The sequence below is a fragment of the Haemorhous mexicanus genome, chromosome 1 (genome assembly GCF_027477595.1).
Source record: "Haemorhous mexicanus isolate bHaeMex1 chromosome 1, bHaeMex1.pri, whole genome shotgun sequence".
NCBI lineage: Eukaryota > Metazoa > Chordata > Aves > Passeriformes > Fringillidae > Haemorhous > Haemorhous mexicanus.
In genome coordinates, this window is record NC_082341.1 from 117,620,700 (window position 1) to 117,646,195 (window position 25,496).

The following is a 25,496-nucleotide window of genomic DNA, read 5'->3' on the forward strand; positions in this document are numbered from 1 at the left end:
TGGAGAAGCTGTATCTTTTTTTCACTCTGGAATGAATCTGTTCCCTGCTGCCTGTAGATGCTATTAGAACCATCACCATAGCAACTAATGGTGATGCTCAAGCAAAGTGTTCTGAAAATTCCAGCTGAAGAAGTAGATCATTATATGCCCTTAGAAAGAAGGATGTTATGTTTATGTAGCCAGAACTGATATGTAAAAGGAGACACAAACAGTAAAACTATCTGGGCACTGGTGCCAGCAAGTGTAAAGGCATGATGTGATTCATTTTTACAGTTGCTTTGGAGAGATTGCTGAAAAAATGCTTTTTCTCTTCAGAGAATTTAGGTGCTAGGTTTGAATCTTGATTATGATAGGACTGATTTCTTTTGGTAGAACTATCTGAACTAGTTAACAAAGAAAACATTTTCTCATTGATGTGTTTTGAAGAACTGTTATAATTAATATGAGAGACATGAAGACTTGCCTCATTTTAACAGCTGAAATACAATTTTCTTGCAAGTCTTTTCTTGCAAGTCTTGCAAGTTGTATGGTCAAAACTACTACTACATGTAGTATAGTTTTGAATAAATTACATGAATTGTTGTTCATGCCAAAAACTGCTTACTGGTGTCACTAACATTTACAGTTCCATGGCAACAATATATGTGCCACTCTCTATATTACATGTAACCTTATAGGTAAATCAGACTTCCAGAAAATTCTTGAGCATCTCCTGAGTAAAAATCTTGCCATGAGCATGAAAGTGGCAAATGTTTGTTTTCTGTTGCAGAGAGCTTTGTAGACTAGAAGAACTCAGCTCTCACTATCACAAGAGGTGAGGGCCTCCTGCATCTTAGCAGATTTAAATAATAGCCAAAATATGAATATTTAATGCACTCATCCTACTTAAAATGAAATGCCACAAGTAATCAAAAAGAAGTAGTGCTGCTTCTGGAAAGAGCAATCTTTCAAAAGAGAAGAGATTATCCCTGCAGAAGAGAAGGCGAAGTCACTATTTAGTGATAAAGAGGCATTCTGCCTTAATTTGGAAGGACCTACTTAATGAGCCATGCTTAGTTCCCATGGACAAATTTATTACTCTCACTTAACATGGATATCATTATTAATTAGGCAAGCAGGAGTCATACTGTCCTGTCAGCAGAGATGCTGGATTACCCTGAGGCTGGGTGTGAGCCAATGGCTTTCGTCACAGCCCATCCTTCAGCAGGACTGCATTCCCTCTAGTGAGAGTTAGCATACTGCTAAAAGTTTTGTGTGTGCTTCTCTTCAGAGAGTTTTATTAATTCACAATGAGAACATCAGGGGCAAACAGCACAGCCAATCATTATCAGTATGAAAGAGTTATTAAAAATTCAACATGAAATTGGCTCATGTTCATCCTTTACTAGTAAATGAATATAATAACACAGGGTCATAGCAGATTCTTAAATGGGTAGAATGACATTTATATTTCAATTGAAGTAGTGGTTGGATAAAAGTTAATCAGTGAAGATTCCTGCTTCATCCAGACCTGGTTTTGAGACTCCTGACAAGTTTGTTTTGTTGTTTTTTTTTTTTAAATTTGCAGACTTTCAGACAATTCCCAGCGGGATTCCTAAAAAAAAAAAAAAAAAAAAAAAAAGCTTTAAATTCTGGTATTTATAAGGGCATTTGGATAGCTATCTTTTAGCTTTTAGCTTTGCCTACATATTGTTTTGTCCAATTATCTATTGCACAAATTATTACATTCTATAAACCTAGAATACAGATTTTTAATGCTTGAGAAGAAATGCAAAACTAAAGAAAGATCTTGCAGAAAAAGCAGAAAAAGTTTCAGAAGCAGTACTAAGGGGAACCTTGCACATAGCTTTTCTTACATGTAGGATGGAATACCACTAATTAGGAAATAATATTTCATTTGTATGTTAGCAAGTTTAGAAAAACTAAAATACATGATTTAAATGTATTTGACTTACAGTTCTCTTATCATGGACCTAATCATAGATGATGATATCAAAATCACGAGTATATACATTAGAGCTAATCAAAAATGGAAATTATTATTTGGTCAAATTATTATTTTTGGGGAAATGTTGTATTTTGTTTTCATTCTGAATAGGAACTTCACAGAATGGAAATTCCAATAATTAATGAGTCTATTATGTGTGTTGTTTTTCACAATATAATGTAGTGGATGAAATATTCTAAACTTTTTATATGTAAAACACTGAGGGGAATAAGTACCTAGTACTGATTAGGTATTTCCTAAATCAAAGCATGCTCTCATTTTCATACATAAGTAGCAAAAACTTGGATAATTATTGTAGATCCCATTTAGCTCTTTTTTAATCATCTGGGTTTGATGTAATGCTTAGTAAAATCTAGTACAATTCTTAATGGCAATGTTGATAATAAAATACATAGGTTTTTATTTAATCACTTCAAAGCCTCCAGAGATTTTTGCATTTTTCAAGTGCTTTTTAACAGAGATCAATCTCGATGAAACTTCTAACATTTTGTTTTTCACAGTCTACGCAATAACTCTTCTCTTGTTCCTGGACAAAATACTCTTCTCAATAGGAGACAAAAAAAGCCTGTAAGACTGGAAGAGTCTAAGAGTATAATTTAAAAGCATCAAACCTTAGCTGTGCCCAGCTAAATAGAGATATGCATTCTGGAACTCAGCCATGCACTAAGCTCTTTCCCATCTGAAAACAGGGGTTATATTAAAATCAATGATTTGTGTGATCCCACATAGTCGTGTTTCAGAAAAGCTTTAAGCTGCATTTAGTAATAATTGCTTATTCTCTACTAAATGTAGACACAAATAGGTAAAGATGAGTTCATATTTTTAGTTTCTTCTGTGGTTGTAGCAATGAAGAACTAAACCCTTCCCCAGGAAATACATGTACCTTACACGAGTCTTGCCACACTCCATGCTGAATAGGTCCTTTGGGTTGTGGGCTAACAGGCCCATTCAATCAGGTTTAGCTCTGGAAGCACAGGGAGTTCAAGATCCCTTTTAAGATTTGTTAGACAAGTAGTGCTGCTTCTAAAAGAAGTAGCTTTTCTGCCCTGGAGGAGTGAGGGTTTTCTAGTGCTTTTGCTCATCCAGAATTGAGATTGTTCAGACTAGAAGAGAGAAGGCTTCAGGGTGAACTGATTGGGGCCTTTCAGTATCTAAGGAGGTCCTATAAGAAAGATGAAGAGGGGCTCTTTTCAAGAGCATGCAGTGACAAAACAAGGCAGAATGTAGGAGACAGTTCTCATGACAGAGAATAGGTTTAGATTAGATGTTAGGAAGAAATTCTTTATTTTGGGGGTAGTGAGGAACTGGAACACATTGCCCAGAGAAGTTATGGATGTCCTATCCCTGGAAGTGTTCAAGGCCAGACTGGATGAGCTCTGAGTGACCTGGTCAAGTGAAAGGTTTCACTGCCCATGGCCATAAGGGGTTGTAGCTGGATGATCTTTAATGTCCCTTCAAGGCCAAGCCACTCTATGATGCTTTGTTTTGTTGCTACACATATCCACAAGGTTAAACATTTGTCACAGTGCTGCTGCTCTCTGTGCTTTGTGGCTGTGTGTGCAATGGAGCATAGATGTCATTAGCAACAACCTGGATAGTATAACCTCTTTTTTGAATGCTGGTCAGGACATACTGTGAACAGAATTGAGACTTCAGATTTAGTAGAAGGGCCTAAATGAAAAGGAAAAAAAAGTGGGGGGGGGGGGGGGGGGGAGGGGAAGAGATGCTGAAAAAAAGACAAAAGGTGTTTCTGATAGGACACAGACTATTATTTATCTACACCTAACTGGTTCAACAACACATCCTTGTGAATATTTGGAAATAAAATCTGGAACAAGATTCTTTTCTTTTTTTGTAAATGCTGACTTTTAAGATCAAACATGTTCATGCTGTTTTTTTAATACATGACTAAACACTGTACAGCTACTAGGCTTAGCACTTGATGGAAGTAAGGAGGGAGATTTTTCCACAGTGACTGGTCGTTTTAAAATCATAGAAGCTTGTTTTTTCATGGTGATTGAAAAGAGTGGATATGATGCCTCCACAGCTGATTCTTCTAGAAATCATAAAGGATGCTTCAGCCAGAAGCATTCATGAATGCATGCTGTAGTGGCTTTCTTGAACAGGTCGGTCACTTTCCTACTGAATGAATGGAAAGGAGAAAGTAGCTTGATCTCCTCTTGCCTACTTGTATACCTGAGAGTGATAGTTTCAGACAGGTTCCTGTTTTATATATTTTGTTCTCAATCAGCTTTAGGTTGCTGGTTCTCTGCCCCAGGGAGAGCTGACTTGAACAATGTAGAGCTGCTCTTTCAGCTTGTATCAGCTGGCTGTGCTCCCCTTGGTCTATTCAAGTTGTGTATAACCAGAAGGCAGTACTGTCCCGTGAGTCTCCTTTGCTCAGCTTAACTCTGCCCTTTGCTATGGGGTAACTTTGTGAAAATTGCATGCAGGCTACTTATACCCAAATCTCCAGATGTATTGGCAAGGACAGCTGGTGAGCTTGTGGCTTGTGGCAACTTCTTTGATGTAGCAGGGACTAAATTAATTAAAACTGTTTCTGCAAACCTATTTTTCACGAGAACAAATTACATGCCAGAATTTTAGCATAAAGCATCCTTTTTATTATATAAATAAAGTTTAAAAAATAATTGAACACATTTTAATGACTGGATTTCCTGATTAACTTGCTTATTCTTTGGTTTGGTACCAATTACCAATACTAGCAATCATTAATTATTAAATATTAATAACCTGATGTCCATTATGTGATGTTATGTTGAAAGTAAAGCCAAAAGTAATTTTTTCCTCCAGGACCAAAGCCAGCAACCTAACCATGGGCAACCACTATAGTCTCTACCTGCAGTATCCATTAAAAGACTAATTTTATCTTGGATTTTGTAAGCCTGCAGAAATATGAACTTGTTTTCTCTAGCCTCTATAAAGAAAATAGAACATATGGACTTCTCATACTTCTTAAAATAAATATATTCATTTGACTAACCTTCCAGAGCAGGGTGTGTAACTGAAATAGGTCAGAGAAGTTGATATTTGTGTTCCTCATGAGAGTAGAAAGTGGAAAACTTTCATGGAATGCATCTAATCTAAAGTGTGTAGCTGATAACATTTTTGAGAAGTGATTTGTTAAAATATTTGACATTACTGCCAGAGATGTGCTGTTCTGTACCATTCTGAATGTAGGCATCCTTTTTAAAATTCATTGAAGTGTCAGTGTTTAGACCAAACCCTTGATTTTCAGTTCCTCAGCGACTGTGGTTATTCCTGTCATTTAAAATGCCTTTAAAAATGCTGGGTTTGACGCATAAATGTTTGCAGTTAAAAATATTAATTGATGTATGCCAGATTATATAACTTCAGGTTTTCATCAGGACAGTGATCTACTGGACCGTCGGAAACATTGCTTCAGTGTCCAGTCTGAATCTGGAGAAGATCTTTACTTTTCTGTGGAACTAGAGTCTGACCTAACACTATGGGAAAAAGCCTTCCAAACAGCCACTTTTTTAGAAGTTGAACGGATACAGGTGAGAACAGCTGCCTTGTTGACCATCTTTTGGTACGTTAAAAAATTAGGCCCATATGAAATAATGATGTAATTTAAGAAATTTTGCAACCTTCTGCAGCTCTCAAGTTGTTACTCTTTTATGTAAGTAATTGTTTCCCAAACAGCTTGTAAGCTAGCCTTCAGAGGAGGAGGAGGTCACCTGAAATACAGTCTTTGAGTTATTATGACATGATACATATTTGTTAAGTGAAGTTCATGGACAGACAAAGAAAAACAATCTATGGATCAGGGACAAAATGCAGGTGTTTAGATATTCTTACTGGTTTACATTCTACCGTATTTGTTACTGAGTATCTGCAGGAATTAAGTAATCCTTGTAATACCAGAGAGGTATTACAAGGATTACTTAATTCCTGGAGATACCCAGTAACAAATATGGTAGGATTTGCTGAATGAGTGAATGAGTGAAGTACTTGCTGGATACAAGCAAGAACAAAAGTTGTACCTCAGACGCATTATTCTTTATCACATATTTTCTGTTCCTTGTGTATTTATTCTATTGTCAGGTGGCATGCAGAGATGGACAGCATTCAAATACAGATTACTAGTGACTTTTTATAGCAAAATTACACATCAGAGTGTTTAAAGATAGCTTCTTCTCACATGACCAAAAAGTCATGACTTTTTGTCTTAAAAAAGGAGAGAAAAGCCACCCACTGCCATTGTAATTCACCTAATCCCAATTGTAATATTGATTTTCTAGTAATGAAATATACATGTGGTTAGAAACGCTTTAGTTGATGTTGGCAGGAATTATACCCACCTACCCGAGCTGTGTTAGCATATTAGGCTGTGCAAGTATTGGCTCACACATTTTCTGTGTCCCCCAAGGAATGCCAGCAGTAGCATGTTTTCATTCAGACAAATTGTTAGTTAGTTCTATATTGACCCTTTTTTGACACGCAAACCACCACATGCAGATGCACTGAACTGGTATATACTAATGAAGATCCAATATGCAAAAACGACCCCACTGTCAGTTTTAACACACAGTACTTTTGTTGCAAGAGGAGTCAGGGGAGGTTTGGCTTTCCTCTTTTAAATTCATATATGCTGTTAACTTTTATAGAAACTACTCTTACCTTTAAAGCTGTACTTGCATGCTGGAAAATCAAAGACTAGGTTTTCTGTGAAAAACTTGCAATAATGTTTATCCTCTGCCACTAAATATTTGAGAGTTGTTGACTTTCTTATATAATTCACTGCAACATACTTTATAGTAGCATTGCTGTGCCATCAGTAAAATAATATATGGCATTTTTCTTGAATAACTTTTATCTCAAAAGCCACTTCATCTTTGTTCTACTTTCAGATTGATTCATACTGTAGCATTCCTGGTTTAGATTTTTCTTTTGAATTTTAGAATTGCATTTATTCAAAATTGCCTTCAGGCTCCTCCAAAATAGTTTCCTTTATAATCTTAACCTCAGATTTGTTTTAATATTTTCACCATTTTTTTTTTGTCTCCCCTGATGTTCAATGTAGCAACTAAAAACTCAAAGTAACAATTTCCTGATTGATTGCTTGATTGATTAATTATAGCAGATCTGTGAAAGTGGACAAACAGACTTCTCGTGATAGAATATTATTGTGGAACTCACACTCATTATTTCACCTTTTATTCTTTATTTTCTTTATCTTGATTTGGAAAAAAATATGCAATATTTTAAATATAACTGGATTTGGCCTCCTCATTTTTCTTTTAGCAATCCATTACTGCTTTCATCTACCAACCTGTAGATGCAGATAAAATCTAGTGGTATACTTCGTTTCTAGCAAGTTCTTTCATTGCTCTGTGAGAAAAAAAAGTAACAGGTTCAAAATTAAGGTATCAATGGAAAATTTTTACTAACATTTTGATTTATGCAATTGTTTTGATATGAATATTCATTTTTAAAGTGAATGCTAATCCAGTAGGTTTGTCTTACAATAAAATAATATAACTTTGAAAATATAATTTCAGTTTAAAACTACCATTTAAAAATATTCAACTGCATTGTGTGCTACTCCATAATCATGCAATGAGTAAATCTTACTCAATGGCTGTAACCTCCAGAAGAGGTTAATCAGGGGCCAATTCTAATCTAGCTCCAAAGAATATATAGCAAATTCAAATATTTTTTAAATTCTGTTAATGAATTCTGTTCCAACCTAATTCATAGCTTATGCCAGAGGTATATCTAAACCAAAAATTAAACAGTTGGTTTTTCTTACAAAATAAATGTATTAGAAGCAGCATAGTCAAATTGATGATAATTTAGCAATAATATGGTACAATGATGCAGTGGTGTCATTTTGGTGTGTTACAGTCATACTTTAATTAGTTTTATAATGTAGTAAGTGATGGTAATGCATTTTCATAATTACCTGTTAAAGAAAAATTACTTGAAAATCCTTTTTCCTTTCTCACAGCATTGTTGCACAAAGAATCTGAGACTACTATAACTTGCATAATGATGTGCAATTATATATATGCCTGTCACATTCCCTTTGTGTTCCTGCTACTTTAAGCTAATATTTTCACCTTTTGCATCATGAATTTTTTTCTTGCTGTCCTTTTTTTCTTGCTTGTATTGTAGTTGTTTGTTCTCTAATGTAAGGATTATTATGTAAGCTGGTTTATGTTGCAGTACTTTAACATATGTTTTCATTGAAGTTGAATCTGAGTTTAAAAGTCTGAATTAACTCTTAGATTTATAGTTCAGTTCACTTTGTTTCAGCTTCAGAGATGGCTTACATGACGTTCACAATATATTGTTCTTTCCATAATTTAAACCTTGCATGTTGAGGGAATAGTTTCTAAGGAACAACTTCGAGTTGTCTCCTTCAGCCTCTGCTGACCCATTGAATTATTAATAAACCAAAGTTAACATTCTGTATTCTGTGATAGAGCAGCAAACTACTGCTGAAGTGTGTTCTACTTCTTTTGGGAAGGGGATGCTTCAGTTCTGATGAGGTTTTCATGAGTTCTTGTGAGAAATCTGCAACGAAAGCCAAATATCCACAGTATATATTTTTCATAGTCACTTTTAAAGTTTTAAAATGCTAAATGTGTAAGACATTTTAAATTATTTTGTACCTTGATAACAATTTTTGCCTTTCTGTTTTCTCCAAATATCTGAATTAAAAGGCAACTTAAAGAAAATAAAGATAAGAAAAGTCTTGCAAGAATTGACTTGTAGTTTCTGAAAGTTCACATCCCTACTCCGACCTGTCACCAGAATCATGTGCAAATGGATACAACACCTTCAAAAACCAAAGGACTTTCTTCCCCAAGAAAACTAAATTCTCACTGTCTAGAGATCTTTTTAGTATTTTCACATTTGTTCTTCTCTAAATTGTTTCGGAAATCATAGTCTGGGGGCGTAGAATGGTCTTTTCTATAAGTAAAGAATAACTAAATAATCAGCTGCTAGTATTGATCTGCACTTTCTTCCTGCAAAGAACTACACTGAGCTGAACTAGATGATATTTCTCCATAAACTGAGCACTGCATTTTGTAGAAAATACCCTTCAGTCTTGGAAGTAGGTTGTTTTTTCAGTACAGCCTTGAACCAAGGCTGGTTTGTCCTGTTTCTTATGAATCTTAAGTTCCCAGGGAGGCTAATTAGCCAGTCCAAGTTCTGGGCTTAAAAGCAGAGGGAGCTGTGCCAGCTCAGCGTGCTGCTGCAGTGCACACTGTAGGTTGGCCTCTGGTGTTGGGGTGGGAGGTTAGAAAACTTTAGATGACAATATGTATTTTAAATCTGGTACACATTTTCCTTGCCAGATTTCATTTCCAGTAAAGGCTCTAAGTCTGTTCCAGATCTTTAATGTTTACAATTAAAAATGCAATTTGCATCTTGTAAGTTGTTTGCAAGATAATTCCACAAAACTGTACATTTTTTGCTTTTCATGCAAAACTTGAAAAAGTTTTGCATATGTGACTTAATTAACTATAAGTAACTGTAAAATATTTTACTTTACACTTTATTCTTCTACTAATGAGATAATACCAAAGGCAATACCCTCTTCTTTTTCAGCACTCATTTACAATCAAATTTTACACATTCATAACAGTCTCATGGTGTAGCTGATCAAAGGGAAAAAAAAAATTAAAAGCCACTTGTATTTGTTAATATAAACACTAAGTCTGAAGTTTTCAATTTTCCTTCATTGCATTTTCTATTTAGAACCTGTTAATGCACCTTCCAGCTTCTTGTGTTCTAAGGAAGACCATTAAGAATCCAAACAGCCCTCCCTTACAAAAAGAATATATACGTAAAGGCATCTGATTTATCTTTATAATCAAAATGCCAAAAGTAATCATAGGCTCTTTTGTAATACTTACAATTTGTAACCCACATTGTTTCCACATTTTCAATTTATATTTTGCTTTTGCTGATACGTTATAGGTCATGGAAGTCTTTGTTCACATTTCATAATTTTAGCAGCTACAACAATATTTGAAGAGTATAGCTGTATTTCATTTTATCTGGAGGGAAAAATGCCTATAAAATAAGAATAATTTCTTTAAAGAACTTGCATCTGATTTGGAAATGTTTTGATTTTTTTTTTTTACATATTTTGTGATGAAAAAGACAAGTCTGTCATTTTGTACCTGCAGTCAGCCTTCAAGCACAGCTTGATGCTAAAAATTACACTTATAAATGTCTCACAGTGTGTATTCAAGTGTGATGTTATGGCAATAAATAGAAGTGTATATTTAAAAACAGTAGAATGATAAAGTCTTTTAGAACTCCTAGATTTCTCATAGAAACCTTTGAGGTTTATTGGTCCATTGGTCCACTATCTGAAGCAAAAAAAAAAAAAAAAAAAAAAAAGATATTTCAGATAATTCCATTTTGCTGCTAAATGGTATAAAATACTAGCTTTTTTCCTGAGATTTAGGACAACAGAAAACCACAAGAAATAGAGTACTAAAGAGATACTTTATATAAACTTTTTTTTTTCCTTTGAAAAGATAAAAGGAATATATTAATCTTAAAAGTTGTTTGGTATGAAAAACAAAATAAGGAGATTTGAAAAAAATATTTTTTTTCCTTTTAGAAAATGTTATTAGTAATCCACTGAGGCAATTCTGAACCTTTCGTTTTTTTTCCCTAATGGAAGCAAAGCCTGTTTTTATATGTCTTAGACAACTTCATCACTGATAAAAATCCTTTTATTTGAAATACAAAAAAATTGACATATTTACACACAAATGACTTATATCTGATAATAATTTTGAGGTATATAAACATTAGAATAAAGACTCAGAAACAGTGGTCCTAGGAAACCATTTAAGAGATGTCTTCTGTGGTAACTACCTTCTTTGATTTTTCTTTTACAGTGCAAGACTTATGCCTGTGTTTTAGAGAGTCATCTTATGGGACTTACCATCGACTTCAGCATGGGCTTTGTCTGTTTTGATGCTGCCACAAAGGTAAAGTTCTACAAAATTTTTCCATCACGCTGTTATTATTCCTCATTATTTCTAATATTTTGAGATAAGTAGTGCATCCTTAAATTGTCCTTCTCTTTGTTATAGAAACAGATTATCTCTTGTAAAATCTCACATGTTTTAGTTTAAATTCGAGACTGGTTTCTAATTATGTGAGAAATATTATTCTGTTATTTGCTTTTTATCGAAAAATCAATACTGATACCACTCTGAAACAAGCATCAGATCTTTATTCTTTAATTTCACATGGAAGCCCACGCTGATTCAGCTTGATGGCTTGTTTTGCTGGTGTGTCCTTGGTTTTGAGGAAAGATAACTTTCTTGGTTTCAGTCTCATCTGTGAGCTTGAAAATAATCTTCCATTCTCCTTTCTTGTTTCATAGGAGGGAGTGTGTGCTATTACAGCAATTCCACAATTCCCAGTTTATATTTTAGCTATCATTGTTCAGGCATCTGTAAAAAGAAAAATCAGTCATAGTCTATATGTCTCACCCATCAGCTTTTCCTGTCAACCTTAAAAAAACTCAGCAGAACTGATGAAAGAGTTTGCTTTATCAAGCAAATAGTGTGGGATCAGTTTCCATATTGTATTATCACACGTCCAAGTCTCAGTAAAACCACTGAGACCCTGAGTATGTATTATGTTGACATTTGCAGTAATTGGTGGCAAGTCTTAAAATATGCTCAGACTTTACTGCTACTGCTCGACACTGCTGTTAATGGTAGAATCTTTCTTCTGAGTGAAATGGAGAAATCTTTCTTCTGAGTTCCACTTACCTATTTTCCTTTGAGATGCTGCAACATTGCCACCACCAACTGCTGAAAATGCCCTTTTGATTCCAGAATTTGGTCCTATGCTCTATCTTAAGTCAACCCTTCCCACCTCATTGCTCCACTAATCCAAACCCTTCCCACTCCATTCTGTTTGTTTACACAAAGTGATGAATTTCAAATTCAAACACTTACATAACCTTGTTTCTTATTGTTAAGCAAATAGTCTTGTATAGTTCATCCAAGAAACCTGACTATCAGTTTAAAAGGTATTACACTAAAATATCAGTACAACGGAATTAAAATGCAGCAGCTCTGTAAAAAAAAAGGTGGTTTTCCCCCACCCTCCAATAATGTTTTTTACATATATAGAAGCATAATAAAGAATTTCTTTTGTGTATGTAACCTAAATGTACACTTTCAGTTTTACCCTTTCAGTTTGAACCCATTACTTCTTGTGTTATATGTACTGTATTGTATTGTATGTTAGAATAAAGCATTACACCATGAATAAAAAAAAAAGGACATTGTTTTGTAAGGTAATCAGGCATTAGGCAATGTGAGATAAGGATGACAATTGCATTAGAAAAGAAAAGAAACAATACAATAGAAAGCAACATAATCTGTTGCCAAGTGACTGCTGTAATTAAAATTGTCAAACAAGCCATAAGGTGAAATGTTTGAAACCTAAGTGTGTCAACCACGTTTAAGAGGGTGCTCAAATAGGAAAAACATTACCTAGTCTCCATGAGTTTATGGAAAGATGAAGATTGTAGTGCTCTCAGCCAAAAACTTATTCAGATATCTTTATTATGATGATGACAAGTTAAAGTTGTGTCTGTGCAGGAAATGTTCTTCAACAATATTGCTAATCTCATATATACTGAAGTGCAAATAAGACCTGTATAGTCACTTAAGCTAAAAATGTTATTTGCCACCTTATGAAGTTCATATGAGGCAAAATATGTTTTCCAAAAACAAAGTGAAGAAACAATGAACAATGGTTTCCATTTTTCTGGAGAAGGAAAGCATTAGTACACTTTTAACTCAATTGTTCCTATCTTAGTAGTATTTACATGTGCATTTGTGAATTAAGGGTATACAAAAGTCCTAGCAAGTGTTCTGTGAATTAACACACTCAGTGTTAAAGACAAAAACATTATTTAAAATGTCATACCATTTGTGAAAACAATATTTACATATAATTGTTTATAATTTCTAGGATTTTGTGCAATTTGTATTTGAAAAATCAGTACAAACTATTATCTTTTCACTTCCAATGACAGGGTACCCACAGCTCCATGGGGCACCCTGTTCCACTGTCTCACCACCCTGATCATATAAGATTTCTTTCTTATGTCCAATCTGAACTCTACCTTCTCCTTTAAAAAAATTATCCCTTGTCCTGTCACTGTGTGCCTTGGTAGAAGCTCTTTCTCCATTTTTATATAAGCCTCCTTTAAGTACTGAAAAGCATCAATAAGATCTCCCTGAAGCCTTCTCTTCTCCAGGTTTAACAGCCCAAACTCTTTCAGCCTGCCTTCATGAAAGATATGCTCCAGCCCTCTGATCTTCTTAGTGGTCCTCCTCCTGTACATGTTCTCTTCTCTTATTTTGCTGCTGCTCATACCAAGTTCAACCACTCCTTTTTGGGTAAAGATTAACTTAAAGCCATATTTCAAAGACTTCAGAGTTCAGTGTCAGATTGAACTTTCATTCTGTATTTCTCTCAGAAAAGCTCAGAGAATAACCCTGCAGATGCAAGATATTTTAATGAGTTCACAGAAGGTCTTGGACAATTACCTGGAAGAAAAATCTGCTAAATATTATTAAATATTTTAAATTCTTATTTATTTATGACTTTTTCATGTTTTGGAAACAAAATAGTTTCTGAGAAGTCCTGTCTAATATTTTGTTGCAGTGGTATCTTCAGTAAGTCTTCAGGCAATTTGTTTTATACTGTTGTGCTCATGGTAGTTTGTTTTCTTTCTTAATTACCAATGAATTGTCCTTTTAAGTACATAATTACTAATAAACTGAAATGAAGCTAGCCAAGCTCTTGTACTCATGATTTTAACAGTAATTCAAATGTTACAGTTATTTAAGCAGTGCAACAATACTTAAATTCTTTATTGCTCTCACATTTCAAGTAAGTGGAAAGATTTTGTCCAACATGCTCTCACAAATTGCAGTCCAAATTTCACAAATTTTCTAAACCCCAAGCTCACCCCCAGTCTTCCTGAACAAGTTTATAGGAGGTAACAGCTCTCATGTTTATGATTTCCAGAGAAAAGCCTTACAACCATGTGTAGGCTTGTTTCCTTGTTTGCTGTCATTTAATCCTTAAATAATATTTAACTATGTAAATCGAAATTAGTGGTTTAAAAATGTCATCTGTGCTAAATGTATTTCAAGTCAAACATCATAATTAGATAAAAACATTGTTTCTGTGTCTGCACAGACCTATGGTAAATATGAGTACACAAAGTATTAAAATGAGTTATTCAGAAGAAATCTGCACCGTGCTGTGATTATAACAGCGCTTGCATAAATCATAGCTGTTTCTGCTGCATATTTCTCTGCTTTTTCATACTCATTTTCTGACTGATAACTCATAGAGTCAACAATAGTTTGTCATTTGGAGTATTTTCGTATGGTGCTTTATAAAAAGCTGTTGTAGTTTCCTGAAAGGAGAATGAACAGCTTTTAAGACTACCTGGTAAATCTGATTATGTCAGCATTTCAAAAAATTACTTCTCAATTCAGATAAAAATTCTACCAATTAAAATTTTGGCCACAAAGTATTTTTTCTCCTTGCACCTTGAAAAGTAATGTTGAGTATATTTATGCCCTTGTTCTTCTGAAGCACTTTTCAGAGCCAAAGCACCAGTGCAAAATGTCATCTTTATTAGCAATGCATGGTCTGAAAGCAAACTGTGTCACATAGCCCAAGCCAACACTGGCATGTGTTTGATTATGATTATTTTGGTGATGTAGTCCTTCATTTGTGGTAGTTATAAACCTGGAGTCAAGAAGCCACCTGCTTCCTGTGTTGGCATACACAGAAATGTAATTCTAATCAATAGGGAGTTTCCTCAAGGCATCTCTTCCATTGGGGACTTCTTCCAAAAAGTGCTCACCAGCTTTAACCAATTTTATTTGCTTTATTTGAAATACAGGATGTCGAATCCCCTCGCTGAGCTTCCCTCTTTCTTCATTGCTGGTATTCTATGAAAAGTCAATTTAGCTAATCTTTGTGAATACCCTTTAGATATTTTGTTTTCTTTTCTGCCTTTATCACATTTTCCAGATTCTGCTTAGTTACTCCTTGCACTACGAGGTGTCTTAGCATCTACTCCAGAAATAAGCTTTCCCTAGAGATGTTCCATATGCTAAATGTTTTGTTTATTTGATTTTAAAATATGAAAATTCGGAAAAGATGCATAAGGTTGTGTGGCAATTCTTAGAAGTTATATACCAAATTTTATCTTAGGTCATTTTTGCAGTGTTGTGTCTCAATGTTTGTTGAAGAAAACATTTTTCTCAAGTCCCCCCCAACTATATCCCAGCACTCATGTCCTAAATTTGTCTACCATTAGCTAGTATGTAGACAGCATGATGAACAAATGTAACTCTCTTATGGGCAATTTCTATTAGGTGTGAACATACAGAGATACTGTGATGAACATTTATAAATCAGATGTGCAGCTGCAATAGCCACTTTAAAGATTAAGTATGGAGACGGATAGAATAAAGAGAATAACAAGACATGTACAGAAGTTAATCTAACTACTATTCTGAAAGTGATCCAATTATAAAACTACTTACTCAAGTGCCATTCAGTAACTGATTCCTTATGTGCTTCCATAAAAATTTATTGGGGGGATATACATGGAAATACGTATAGTGTATGTATTTCTGGTTTACTGACATATTCATTAAAATTGTTTTCTATAATGTGCATATTTTCATCATCAATTCTACTAATAATATATGTATGTGTTTGTGTGAATATACATTGCCATGTACCTACCTGAGCAAACTGCTGTGTCTGTAGTCCATCATCTTTACTGCTCATTAAAACAGCAGTCAAAAATATATATTTGTCAGAAGAGAAAAAAAAGCATCCCTTGTAGGACTGAAAATAAATTAAGGTGCTGCTGAATGATATGGTGGTGTTAGAACAAAGAAAGAAAAGGCTCCATAATGGCCCACAAGGTACCTATCAACAAACCTCAGTGTACCTCTCCTGTGTTCTCTTGCAGAAACCTCCACCAAAAAAAGAGAATATATCATGAACAATAAATAGCATTGCAAACATCTTTAATTTGATTTCCATACCAAAAGTCTACTAAATCACACAGATCAGTATTTCTCTTAATTTCTTTAGGAACAATCTCCAATGTTTTTTAGGGATACATACCTTGTCTGTCTCTTCATGAAACTAATACATATACAGCATATTGAAACGAAACAGCATATAAAAACCTTCTTGATATTCAAATTTTCAGTAGTAGGGAAGGCAGAAAAAAACCAGGCTCGCTGGAAGATGGAGATTTAATGATGTAACTCTTCTGAAAAAATATTTATTCCATGCTTCAAGGTTTAAATGTTGAAAAAATAGCTACTCTAACTTTAATATAAGCCATCAGCATGCTTCATACAGTTTTATGTTCTGTGGCTAGAAACAAATGCTGGTAGGTTGTCCATCAGCACTGAACAAATACACTGGAGTCTTTTAGCATTTTATGTAATTTCAGTAATGGACAAGAGCAGTTATTTTATAAGGCCTGACTTTCATGCTTTTTTCCTTTGTCTCATTTTTGTTCTTTATCCTCTGTGTCCTCCCCTGTCTTTCCCTTTACAGTTATAAAGCTGCAGCAGCTGACAAAGGAAATTGCCTTGGACCATAATTCTTTTGCAGTGAGACACTCTCCAGAGATCAGTAACACAGTAGAACTGAGCATGAACAAGATCTTAATCCTACTCAGTTCCCTACCACTGCTATAACTCTGGACAAAGTGTCACTTGGCAAGAATGAAATCTTTCTCAATTAGCTATGAGACAAACAGACAAATTAAGGTGTATCCCAGGTGCCTGAAGGCTCAATTACTTTTATTCTTAGAAACAAGGACCTGGAGGGCTTAAGCTTTTGATTTAGTTTGACTTGTAGGAGTATCATGTGTTTTAGTTAGACGACAAAAAGCATTAGCTTTAAAGGTGGCCATTGAAGTTTAGCATAATTCTGTAACATATATTGCACATTAAAAAATTGCCTTAAAATCTTAAAGGAAGAATAATCCAAACAGTCAGTGTCAGGAAAAAGGGAGGCAGTGTTGAAAACAGCTATAGATTTTCGAAGGTGTGATGAAAAAGTCAACAAAGGAATTTGATGAAAGTAGAACTTGAAAAGTGACCTCTGACATCCTTTCCTTAATAAAGATGGTTTCTTGGTTTACTCCACCATTTACAGGTGATCTGGGATGTAGCTGTCTAATCAGTATAAAACACTGACAGACTTAGGTTTTTTCCAAGCATCCTACTATAGGCCAAACTTCTTTTACTATCATATAATAAAACCTGTGTGATTCATGCCATGAATCACAATGCTTATGATTGAAGCATGAAGTCAATGCTTATGATTTCATAGATCGTGTATGTAGACAAGACTCACTTCATAAAATCGTAGGATATCCTGAGTTAGAAGGGACACATAAGAATCATCCAAGTCCAACTCTTGGTCATGCGTGGTGCAGCCCCAAGAATCACACTTTGTGCCTCAGAGCACTGCACAACTTGAACTCTGCCAGGCTTGGTGCTGTGACCACTTCCCTGGGGAGCCTGTTCCAGTGCCCAAACACCTTCTGGGTAAAAATCTATTTCCTGATATTCAAGCTAAACCTCCTCTGACACAACTTCAGGCCATTCCCTCAGGTTCTATCACTGGTCACCACAGAGAAGAGATCAGTGCCTGCCCCTCCTCTTTCCCCCACAAGGAAGTTGAAGACTACGATGAGGTCTTCCCTTAGTTTCCTCTTCTCCAAGTGGCCTCAGCTGCTCCTCATGTAGCTTCATGGCAGGTGAAATGATGCCATTGTAGTATGTGGTGAAAACACTATTGCTCAAGTTTATTAAGTGTAAATAGTCTTTCTGCAAGAAGAGAGTTGGTCCACGGTGGATAATTTGAGACAGAAGAGACAAAGCTGTTAAATAATACATTAAAGGTAGTTCACTGAATCCACAGGACACAAATTAAATGTGTTCTGTTTGGAGATTCTTATGTTGACAAAATACATATTTTCTTTCCTAGCTGCAATGCTTAATGTCCTCTGTATGCTAAATTATATATCTATCCCAGAGCCATGGACTAGTCAGACATTCACATTTCTGTGAATATTCCTTAGAGCATGGTAAGTAAAAATACAGTGACCTATTTATTCTGTTTTTGTTTAATAATCTGATCTCTATTTAGGAATAGAACAAACTCCTTGACCCAAAATGAATCAAAAACTCTAATGAATATTCCTAGTCATAGTTCAAACAAAGATAGTTACAGTCATTATGTATTTCCTCATTTCTGATGTCATTACCTAGATGGAAAGTGATTTTGTTTGATGTCATCTCACCAAAATTGTATGTGGATTAGTCCAAGATTCTGGGAATGAGTAGTAAACTGACCTATAATATGAATGTGAAAGTATTTTCTAGGGTCCCTTTAAGAATATGTGTCCTAGATCTAGCACTATTACTAAGAATAGAAACAATCATAATTTTCTTCATTTGTATGGCTTTATTACAGGTATAGACAAGTCAATAGTTTTTCTTCTACGTATCATTTATATGTTATATTTAAGTACCAACTATAAAATAAAATATGCAGGCAGAGAGCATCCTTTTTAATTATAGTAGAATAACACTAGCAGAAGATAATAGGCAGTAATTTGTTTGCAAAGACTAGCACAAATGAGTCCTAGATGATTACTTATAAATAAAATATTTCTCATTAAAAAGTATTGGTGAAGAATCTTGGTCCCAGATACGTCACAGGAAAAAAAATCCTGCTAATTCAGTGAATACAGGATTTTGCTTTTTGATGATTTGTTATTACAATAATTTAATAACATCTCAAGAGGAGTCTTAAATCTAATTTGTCAGCTTGTCTGCACAGTTTATTTGTTTGCATTTCATTCTCTTATTCTTTGAAGTTCATTTTATTAAATGGTGTAAAATGCAAAAGGCAGCATAAGCAATATATGAATAATAATTGGAAAAAGGATTTCTATCTTATTGGTTGTTTTCAATTTTATGCATGATACATACTGTATTTGTTCAAAGAGATTGTCTTCTTACAGTGCATTTTTCAAGACATGGATTAATTATGTCCAATTTTCTGTGGCCACACTGGGACTGTGCAAATTGTGGCACTGGTGGTATTTTCAGTGTATGCCTTCGTCCCCACTTGCTGAATTGCACTGCTTGCTGTTGTTCCTAAATTCTATCTCTACTCATTAAATCAGAGTTCACTTTTCTCTCATTCACTGAGAAGCAATAAATAGTGCACACTGAGTTCTCCTCTTCATCTTCCATCAAGGCATCCCAATGTGTGTGCCATGACTTGAAAGGTGTGTCAGGATCCTCAAGAGTGGCTGATGCCACTGTCTACAAGAGAATATCTTTTAATTCGGTTGCAGCTTGTGCCTTAAAAGGAATTGGCACCTGGCCCACCTGTCAAGTCTATTTTAGGGCAAACAAAAATTTATAGCTTCCTATAAATGCTGTATATAGACCTGTAAAATATTCTCAGTGATGCAGTTTATGCACAGTACTGAGGGAACTACTTGAAGAGAACAGGCTGTTTTTGTCAGCTAAAAGTGAGTGTTGAGTGTTGAGCTCAGTAACACTGCACCTTCAAACCAGTAAGTACTTCTGCTTATAGTTCATTATTCCTGAAAAGTAATTTAGAAAAATTTTTATGTGATACACATTTAGGTGTTTGACAATTTTCAAAAAAGCCAGCATGTTTTAAAAGCGTACTTATTGGTTAAAAGTCAATATATATACATAAATATAATTATTCAAAATTATACCAGGCTATGTTAACTTTCTGAAGCAATCATTCAACAAATGGTTCCAAGGAACTCTGATATTCAAAAAAATTAAAAGATAATGACTGTGACAGTGGTGTAGATCAGTATTCCCAAAGATACCTATACCTAATGCAGGAGAATTAGCCTTTAAAAACAATTAGGAAGAGTAACCACAGTGAACACTGAAGTCAGCCCATAGGGTCATGCAAGATAACACATGAAACTCTCCTGTGTTAATATCACTGCTGTAGTTTCACATCTGTGTGAAACTGGTGCTCAGGTGGGTGGGTCTGGTCTCTCCTTTCTTACTGTGGCACTGTAAAGTAGTCATTGAAAAAGGATGGGTCTGGTCCTTGTTCACTGCTTATGCATTTTGCAGCAATAAAAATGAAAAGAACCACACTCAGAACATGTGCAACCAGAGAAATTAATCCAGTGATCCTCAAGATACTTTAATTTAAGCAATGTGACTGCAGTCACAGCATTCTGTATCCCTTAAAGACGTGCTACACATACAAAATGTGCAGTTCTGGCAACACAGGGCAGTACTTCAGCCTCTCTGGTGGGAGAAGGATTTAAATGGGTCTCACTGGGCATATAATTAATTTACTCAACTTTTGCTGTTTAGAATCTGAACTTCTAGTTTAAGTAGTTTAAGCAATCTATTTTTTTTTAATTTAGCACAGTATATTGAAGTAAACACACATCCAGAGTCTACCCTAATGAACCAGTTCTTGCCATTTTAAACCAGGATGTAGGATTTTTTTATTCAGAGATTCTCTAGAATAAGAAATAGCCAGGGTGACTTCCTTGAAATACGTTGTATTCACCACTTGGTGACTTAAAACTCACAACATTTCCCTTTTCTTATTATTGCCAATGACCAATCCCTCATGTGGGCAATTTTGCAGGGAGGCATGTGCATTTTGTTGAAGATCACTCAAAAGGAGCAGATAATTCTTTCATGTAGGAATCATTTAATGCATTGTCAATAGCATTTCTAATCCTCACACTTTAGATGAAGAGTGTTTAATTGTCTCTGTAGAGACTGTCAGTTCTAGGAGCTTGTTTTAGTATCTTGATGTTGAAGTGCAGATTTTTTGGGATTACCTCTCTCCACACTATAGACCTGATTTTGCAGTGTTCTTAAGTAAGAGCCCTGGCTGAGTAGTAGTCTCCAAAACCAATGTTATGCATAAATTGAAGTGTGTTCCTGAGTTGTGCCTGGGGTTTGGTGTGACTGTCATTCTCTTTCCTCTCAATGGGAATGAAGTACATGGCAAAGCATGGAAATGTCAAAGTACCTCAATTCTATACATCCTTCATCTTCATTCAAACTTAATCTGACTGGGAATAAGGCCAGGTACCCTGGGATTTTGCCTGCACATCTAAGGGTCCTTGTTAAAGCTGCATCTCTCTCCTGGCCTCTCCATATATCATCAGAGAAGAGAAAGATGATAGCTCGTTGCTTTGATTGTTTTCTCCTGAGATTAAGAGACAATCAGTGCCCTTTACATTTCTCATCCAGGATATGATTAAGTAGATTTGCTGTCTCTGCAGAAAGGGAATGGTCTTGATCTTCTGGCAAGATTTCACAGATCTGTAAAATAAAAAGGAGTTTACAAAGCAGGTAGGAATATGGCCAGCTGAAGGATGTTATATACCAGATTGTTTTTCTTAGTTGCTTTTTTTTACCTCACTATTTGTACAATATAAATAAATATCTTTGATCCAACAATGTCAAAGGAATTTCACAAACATAGAAATGAGGGAAACTATTCTATTTTCTGTTGAACAGATTGGTTGGCTCAGGAGGACAACATTTGAAACAAATAGGATATACTTTCACATAAACTGCCAAATTCCTGTAGTTTATGTGAAACAGAATGTCCTTAACTCTGTTTATGGCAGATGGGAGCTCACCTGTCAAATACATGGAGAGAAAGAAAGTGGTGCTGAGACTAGGGCTCTTCTAATCTGGAAGGGGCAACTATATAGACACAGTTGTTGAGAAAAATTCTAGAGCTTGCTTTGTGTATGGTCCACAGATAAGTTGCTGTCCTTGTGGTTTGTTTTCTTGTTAGGTTTCTAAGACAAACACAACAAACTTTATTCAGCGTGGTGCAGAGTAGAGATTTTTGCCAGTCAGAAAGAGACCAACATATCCCAAAGCAAAGGGGCCTGCATAGATTTAGGACAGTTAAAAAATTTTACCTCCCCCATGGTCTGTTTAATTCCCAGTAGATAGTAAGCCATTCATAGATAAAGACTAAGGGCACAGATGGAAGCGTCCTCCTACACCACTGAGAGAGAGTAATTTACAAACCCTTTTACAAAAGGTGTGCCTTGAGCTTCTGTGTTGTCAGATGCCTGTGAAATTAATGTTCATCAAAGTAGTAGCACAATGTAAGTGATGATGATTTCCTAATTATGTGAAATACTACTGGAATCACAGTCAAACATTTTAGGAATCCAAAATATCTGAATGGTGGGGGATGTCTTTAAATGAGGATGAAAAGACAATAAAAATAGCTCTTTTCCATTTTTAAGAAAAGACGTTTAAAATTGTTTTTTCTTCATAAATCCACAATAGATATAATTAAAAAGAGATGTTTTTGTAGACATCTGTACATTTTATTAATTGTATATTTATTTTGTAAAGCATTATGTCTTTTTCAACAAGACACAATGCGATTCATAATACAGTTACTTGAAAGGCCACTGATATGGTTAGAATTAATTATTTGCTCAAATTCCTCACTAGAGCTCTCATAAATAAACTCAAATTAATTCTCCTTAAAAATTTTCTTTTGTTATTTTATCTTTTAAAAATAAAGATTTGGTTTTTTTATGCCCTGTATGTTCACTGGATTTTTTTAGTATGGAAGGAGGGGGCTTGTATGTCAGATCAACACTTCAGATGGAGTAGCAAATCCACAGATAATCAGTGGAAAAAATCCTTCTCTCTTTTGTTTAAATATTAAATATAGATAAAGGAATTTCAGGGTAAATTTCACAATTGTAGTCTGACAGGTGTTATTCAAGCCCTGCCAAAGTAAAATATATCTATATGATTACTTAGATATACATAAATATGTTGGACATACATAAGCCTTAGAGGTATCCTGGGCCTTTATTGTAAAGGAACATCGGACCACAGAACACTCATTTATTTAATTATGCACCATAGAGGTGCTAAAAATTTCCTTGGAAAGAGATCAGCTATTTCTAATACAATTTTCAATGACAGCTACATTGACTTACTGTGTATGATTATTTATATTTTGGTTTGGTTTCTTTTTTCCCCTTCAGGCTGTGCTTTGGAGGTACAAGTTTTCCCAGCTCAAAGGTTCTTCAGATGATGGGAAGAGCAAAATCAAATTTTTGTTCCAAAACCAAGATACTAAACAAATCGAAGCAAAGGTAAAAACAATGCATATTTTGTATAAAGGCAATAAACAATTTTCAAAGCAGCTAGGGGACTGGGGAGGTATAGTAAACTAAGTTACTTGGAAATATTAGGTTAATGCACAAAAAATGCAAAGAAAACCGATGAAATTGAAGAAAACTGAACAAATTATTTTCATCTAGTTAAAAGTTTTTTGAAATGTGTAATTAGTTTTAAAAATAATAAAATACAGGATGTATGGTATGTATGGGTTTAGGCATGTTTTCCAACTCTCCTCTTTGTCATTGTGATAAAGCTGTCTGAGAGTTTGAGTACCCTGTTTATTGCCCTATAATTGTATCGTGAAGAAATGGTGGAAAATATATCCTTAAGTCAACCTGGGAACAAAACTCAGCAAAGGTTGAAAATCTATTTTTATTTCTCAGAGAAAAAAAAAAAGAAGTTTGGATTAAATACATATTTCCCAACGAGACTGAAGTGTATGTGTCTAATGCAAAACAAGAAAAGTTGTATTTCCAGTCATCCTTTTGATTCAAGAGTTAATTCATGAAAATAGTAACTGTGAGAGATTTAAGCTTCTACTTATGTCTTTTGAGAATGAGCCCATTTACTGTCCCAGTGTGTGTGAGGAGTGATCTTCCCAAGGTCTGTGGTGGTTGTAACTGCCTTAGAGTCTGGATCAAAGTTCTTTTTTGACTAGAATCCAAATTTTAGTGTAAGCCTGAAGACTATTTTCTTGTTGATGTCTAAGCTTTGCTTTTAGAGCAAAGCTATATTTACTATACTGTTTTTCCTGACCCTGTTGGAGACAAAATTGCTGAATGAGCATGATAACAAAACAGTTCCATGAGCAAAAAGAAAATGGTTAAATAAATTGTCTGTAAGTGTTAAATCTGTAGAGTATTATAAAATATGTAAAGATAAAATGCATTGTTTTGGGGATAGCTATGTGTTTAAGTGCCAGTAGCTACATTAAGCATCTTTGTCCATGTCTCTTTATTCTTCATGTTAATTATTTTTGACCCAGCAGCTATTTACTTGATTTTCAGTGTATTACTCAGTAAAATAGAGGTATGTAAGAGTTCCCATTAAATAAGCAGCAATAAAATGTGGGGACCATGGTTTTGATACCTTCATGTTCTGCTGCATCTCAAAGATAAATATTTTCTTATTTCTGATTTCATTCAGAAATATTTTTAGTAGTGCAGAACTGTTTTTCAGCTCTAATAAGACAATAGAGTTTAACCTAATGTCATAAGGATGATTTTCTCTTAAGAAAGTAATTGTAAAATTTTATCCTGCTCTTTTGTACAGATGAAGGATGAAAGTCATCATTATTTTTCTAATATCTGTCTGCTATTGCTGTCATATTAACAGATTATTTAAGCACTAGCAAAAATTCACAGGAGTCCAAGAATGACACGCTGTTGGGGTGCTTGGGGATTTTGGGGGTTTTAGTTTCCTTTTTTTTAAACTGGCAAAACTAGACTATATTTTTAATACTGAATTGCATTAAAAAAACCCCAAAATAATAAAATACAGATTTTGAAAAAAAAAAAGGGGGTTTTAATGTTTTAAATTATATCTGTCATATAAATCACTTAGAAATACATAAGTATGTTGGACATACATAAGCCTTAGAGGTATCCTGGGCCTTTATTGTACCTATTGTTATTTCCACTCAAATTGAGTTCTAGAAAATTCTGCCAAACTTTTATTAAGGTAGAAATGCTACATTACACCTTAAGAAGCCAGAGTATTATACAAACCTGCTAGCATGCTTATTAATATGCTGTCTTGTTCCCTGGTTGCTGCTCTTTACTATAAATTTAAACTTTCACATTACTTGATTTTGAAATAAGAATTTATAATTTATTTATTTTATTAATTTTCTTGGTGAGCAAAGCATATTAACTACATGCAAAAATGTCAGGTTATATTCTCTTTGGAAGGTGCTGTGGCATTTATAATGAGCACTACTATCCATTCCAATTTGTGTACATATTAAGTATGTTGCTTAGTCTAAGAAATATAGATAAATGTGTCTGTAAAATGAATGTGAAGGTTCTTGGGTCATATATTTTCAACACTGGTTACCTTACAATTTTGTGGATAACCCCCTTCTGTATAATTTAAACCTTCATAGATTTAAAGCTCTGTTCATTGTAAGGAGAGGTGGAACAGCCTAGCCTCTG

The 25,496-nt window shown here is 34.6% G+C and overlaps 1 protein-coding gene across 2 annotated transcripts in view; it reads left to right on the forward strand.

The window, feature by feature from the left end:
• The window catches only part of SNTG1 (syntrophin gamma 1), a 317,863-nt gene that overhangs the window by 279,360 nt on the left and 13,007 nt on the right, over window positions 1-25,496 (forward strand). For both annotated transcript variants that reach the window (XM_059860474.1, XM_059860481.1), the window contains exons 15-17: window positions 5,398-5,550; window positions 10,924-11,016; window positions 23,205-23,315. In XM_059860474.1, the coding sequence (XP_059716457.1) occupies window positions 5,398-5,550; window positions 10,924-11,016; window positions 23,205-23,315 (357 nt within the window). The remainder of the gene's footprint in view (window positions 1-5,397; window positions 5,551-10,923; window positions 11,017-23,204; window positions 23,316-25,496) is intronic.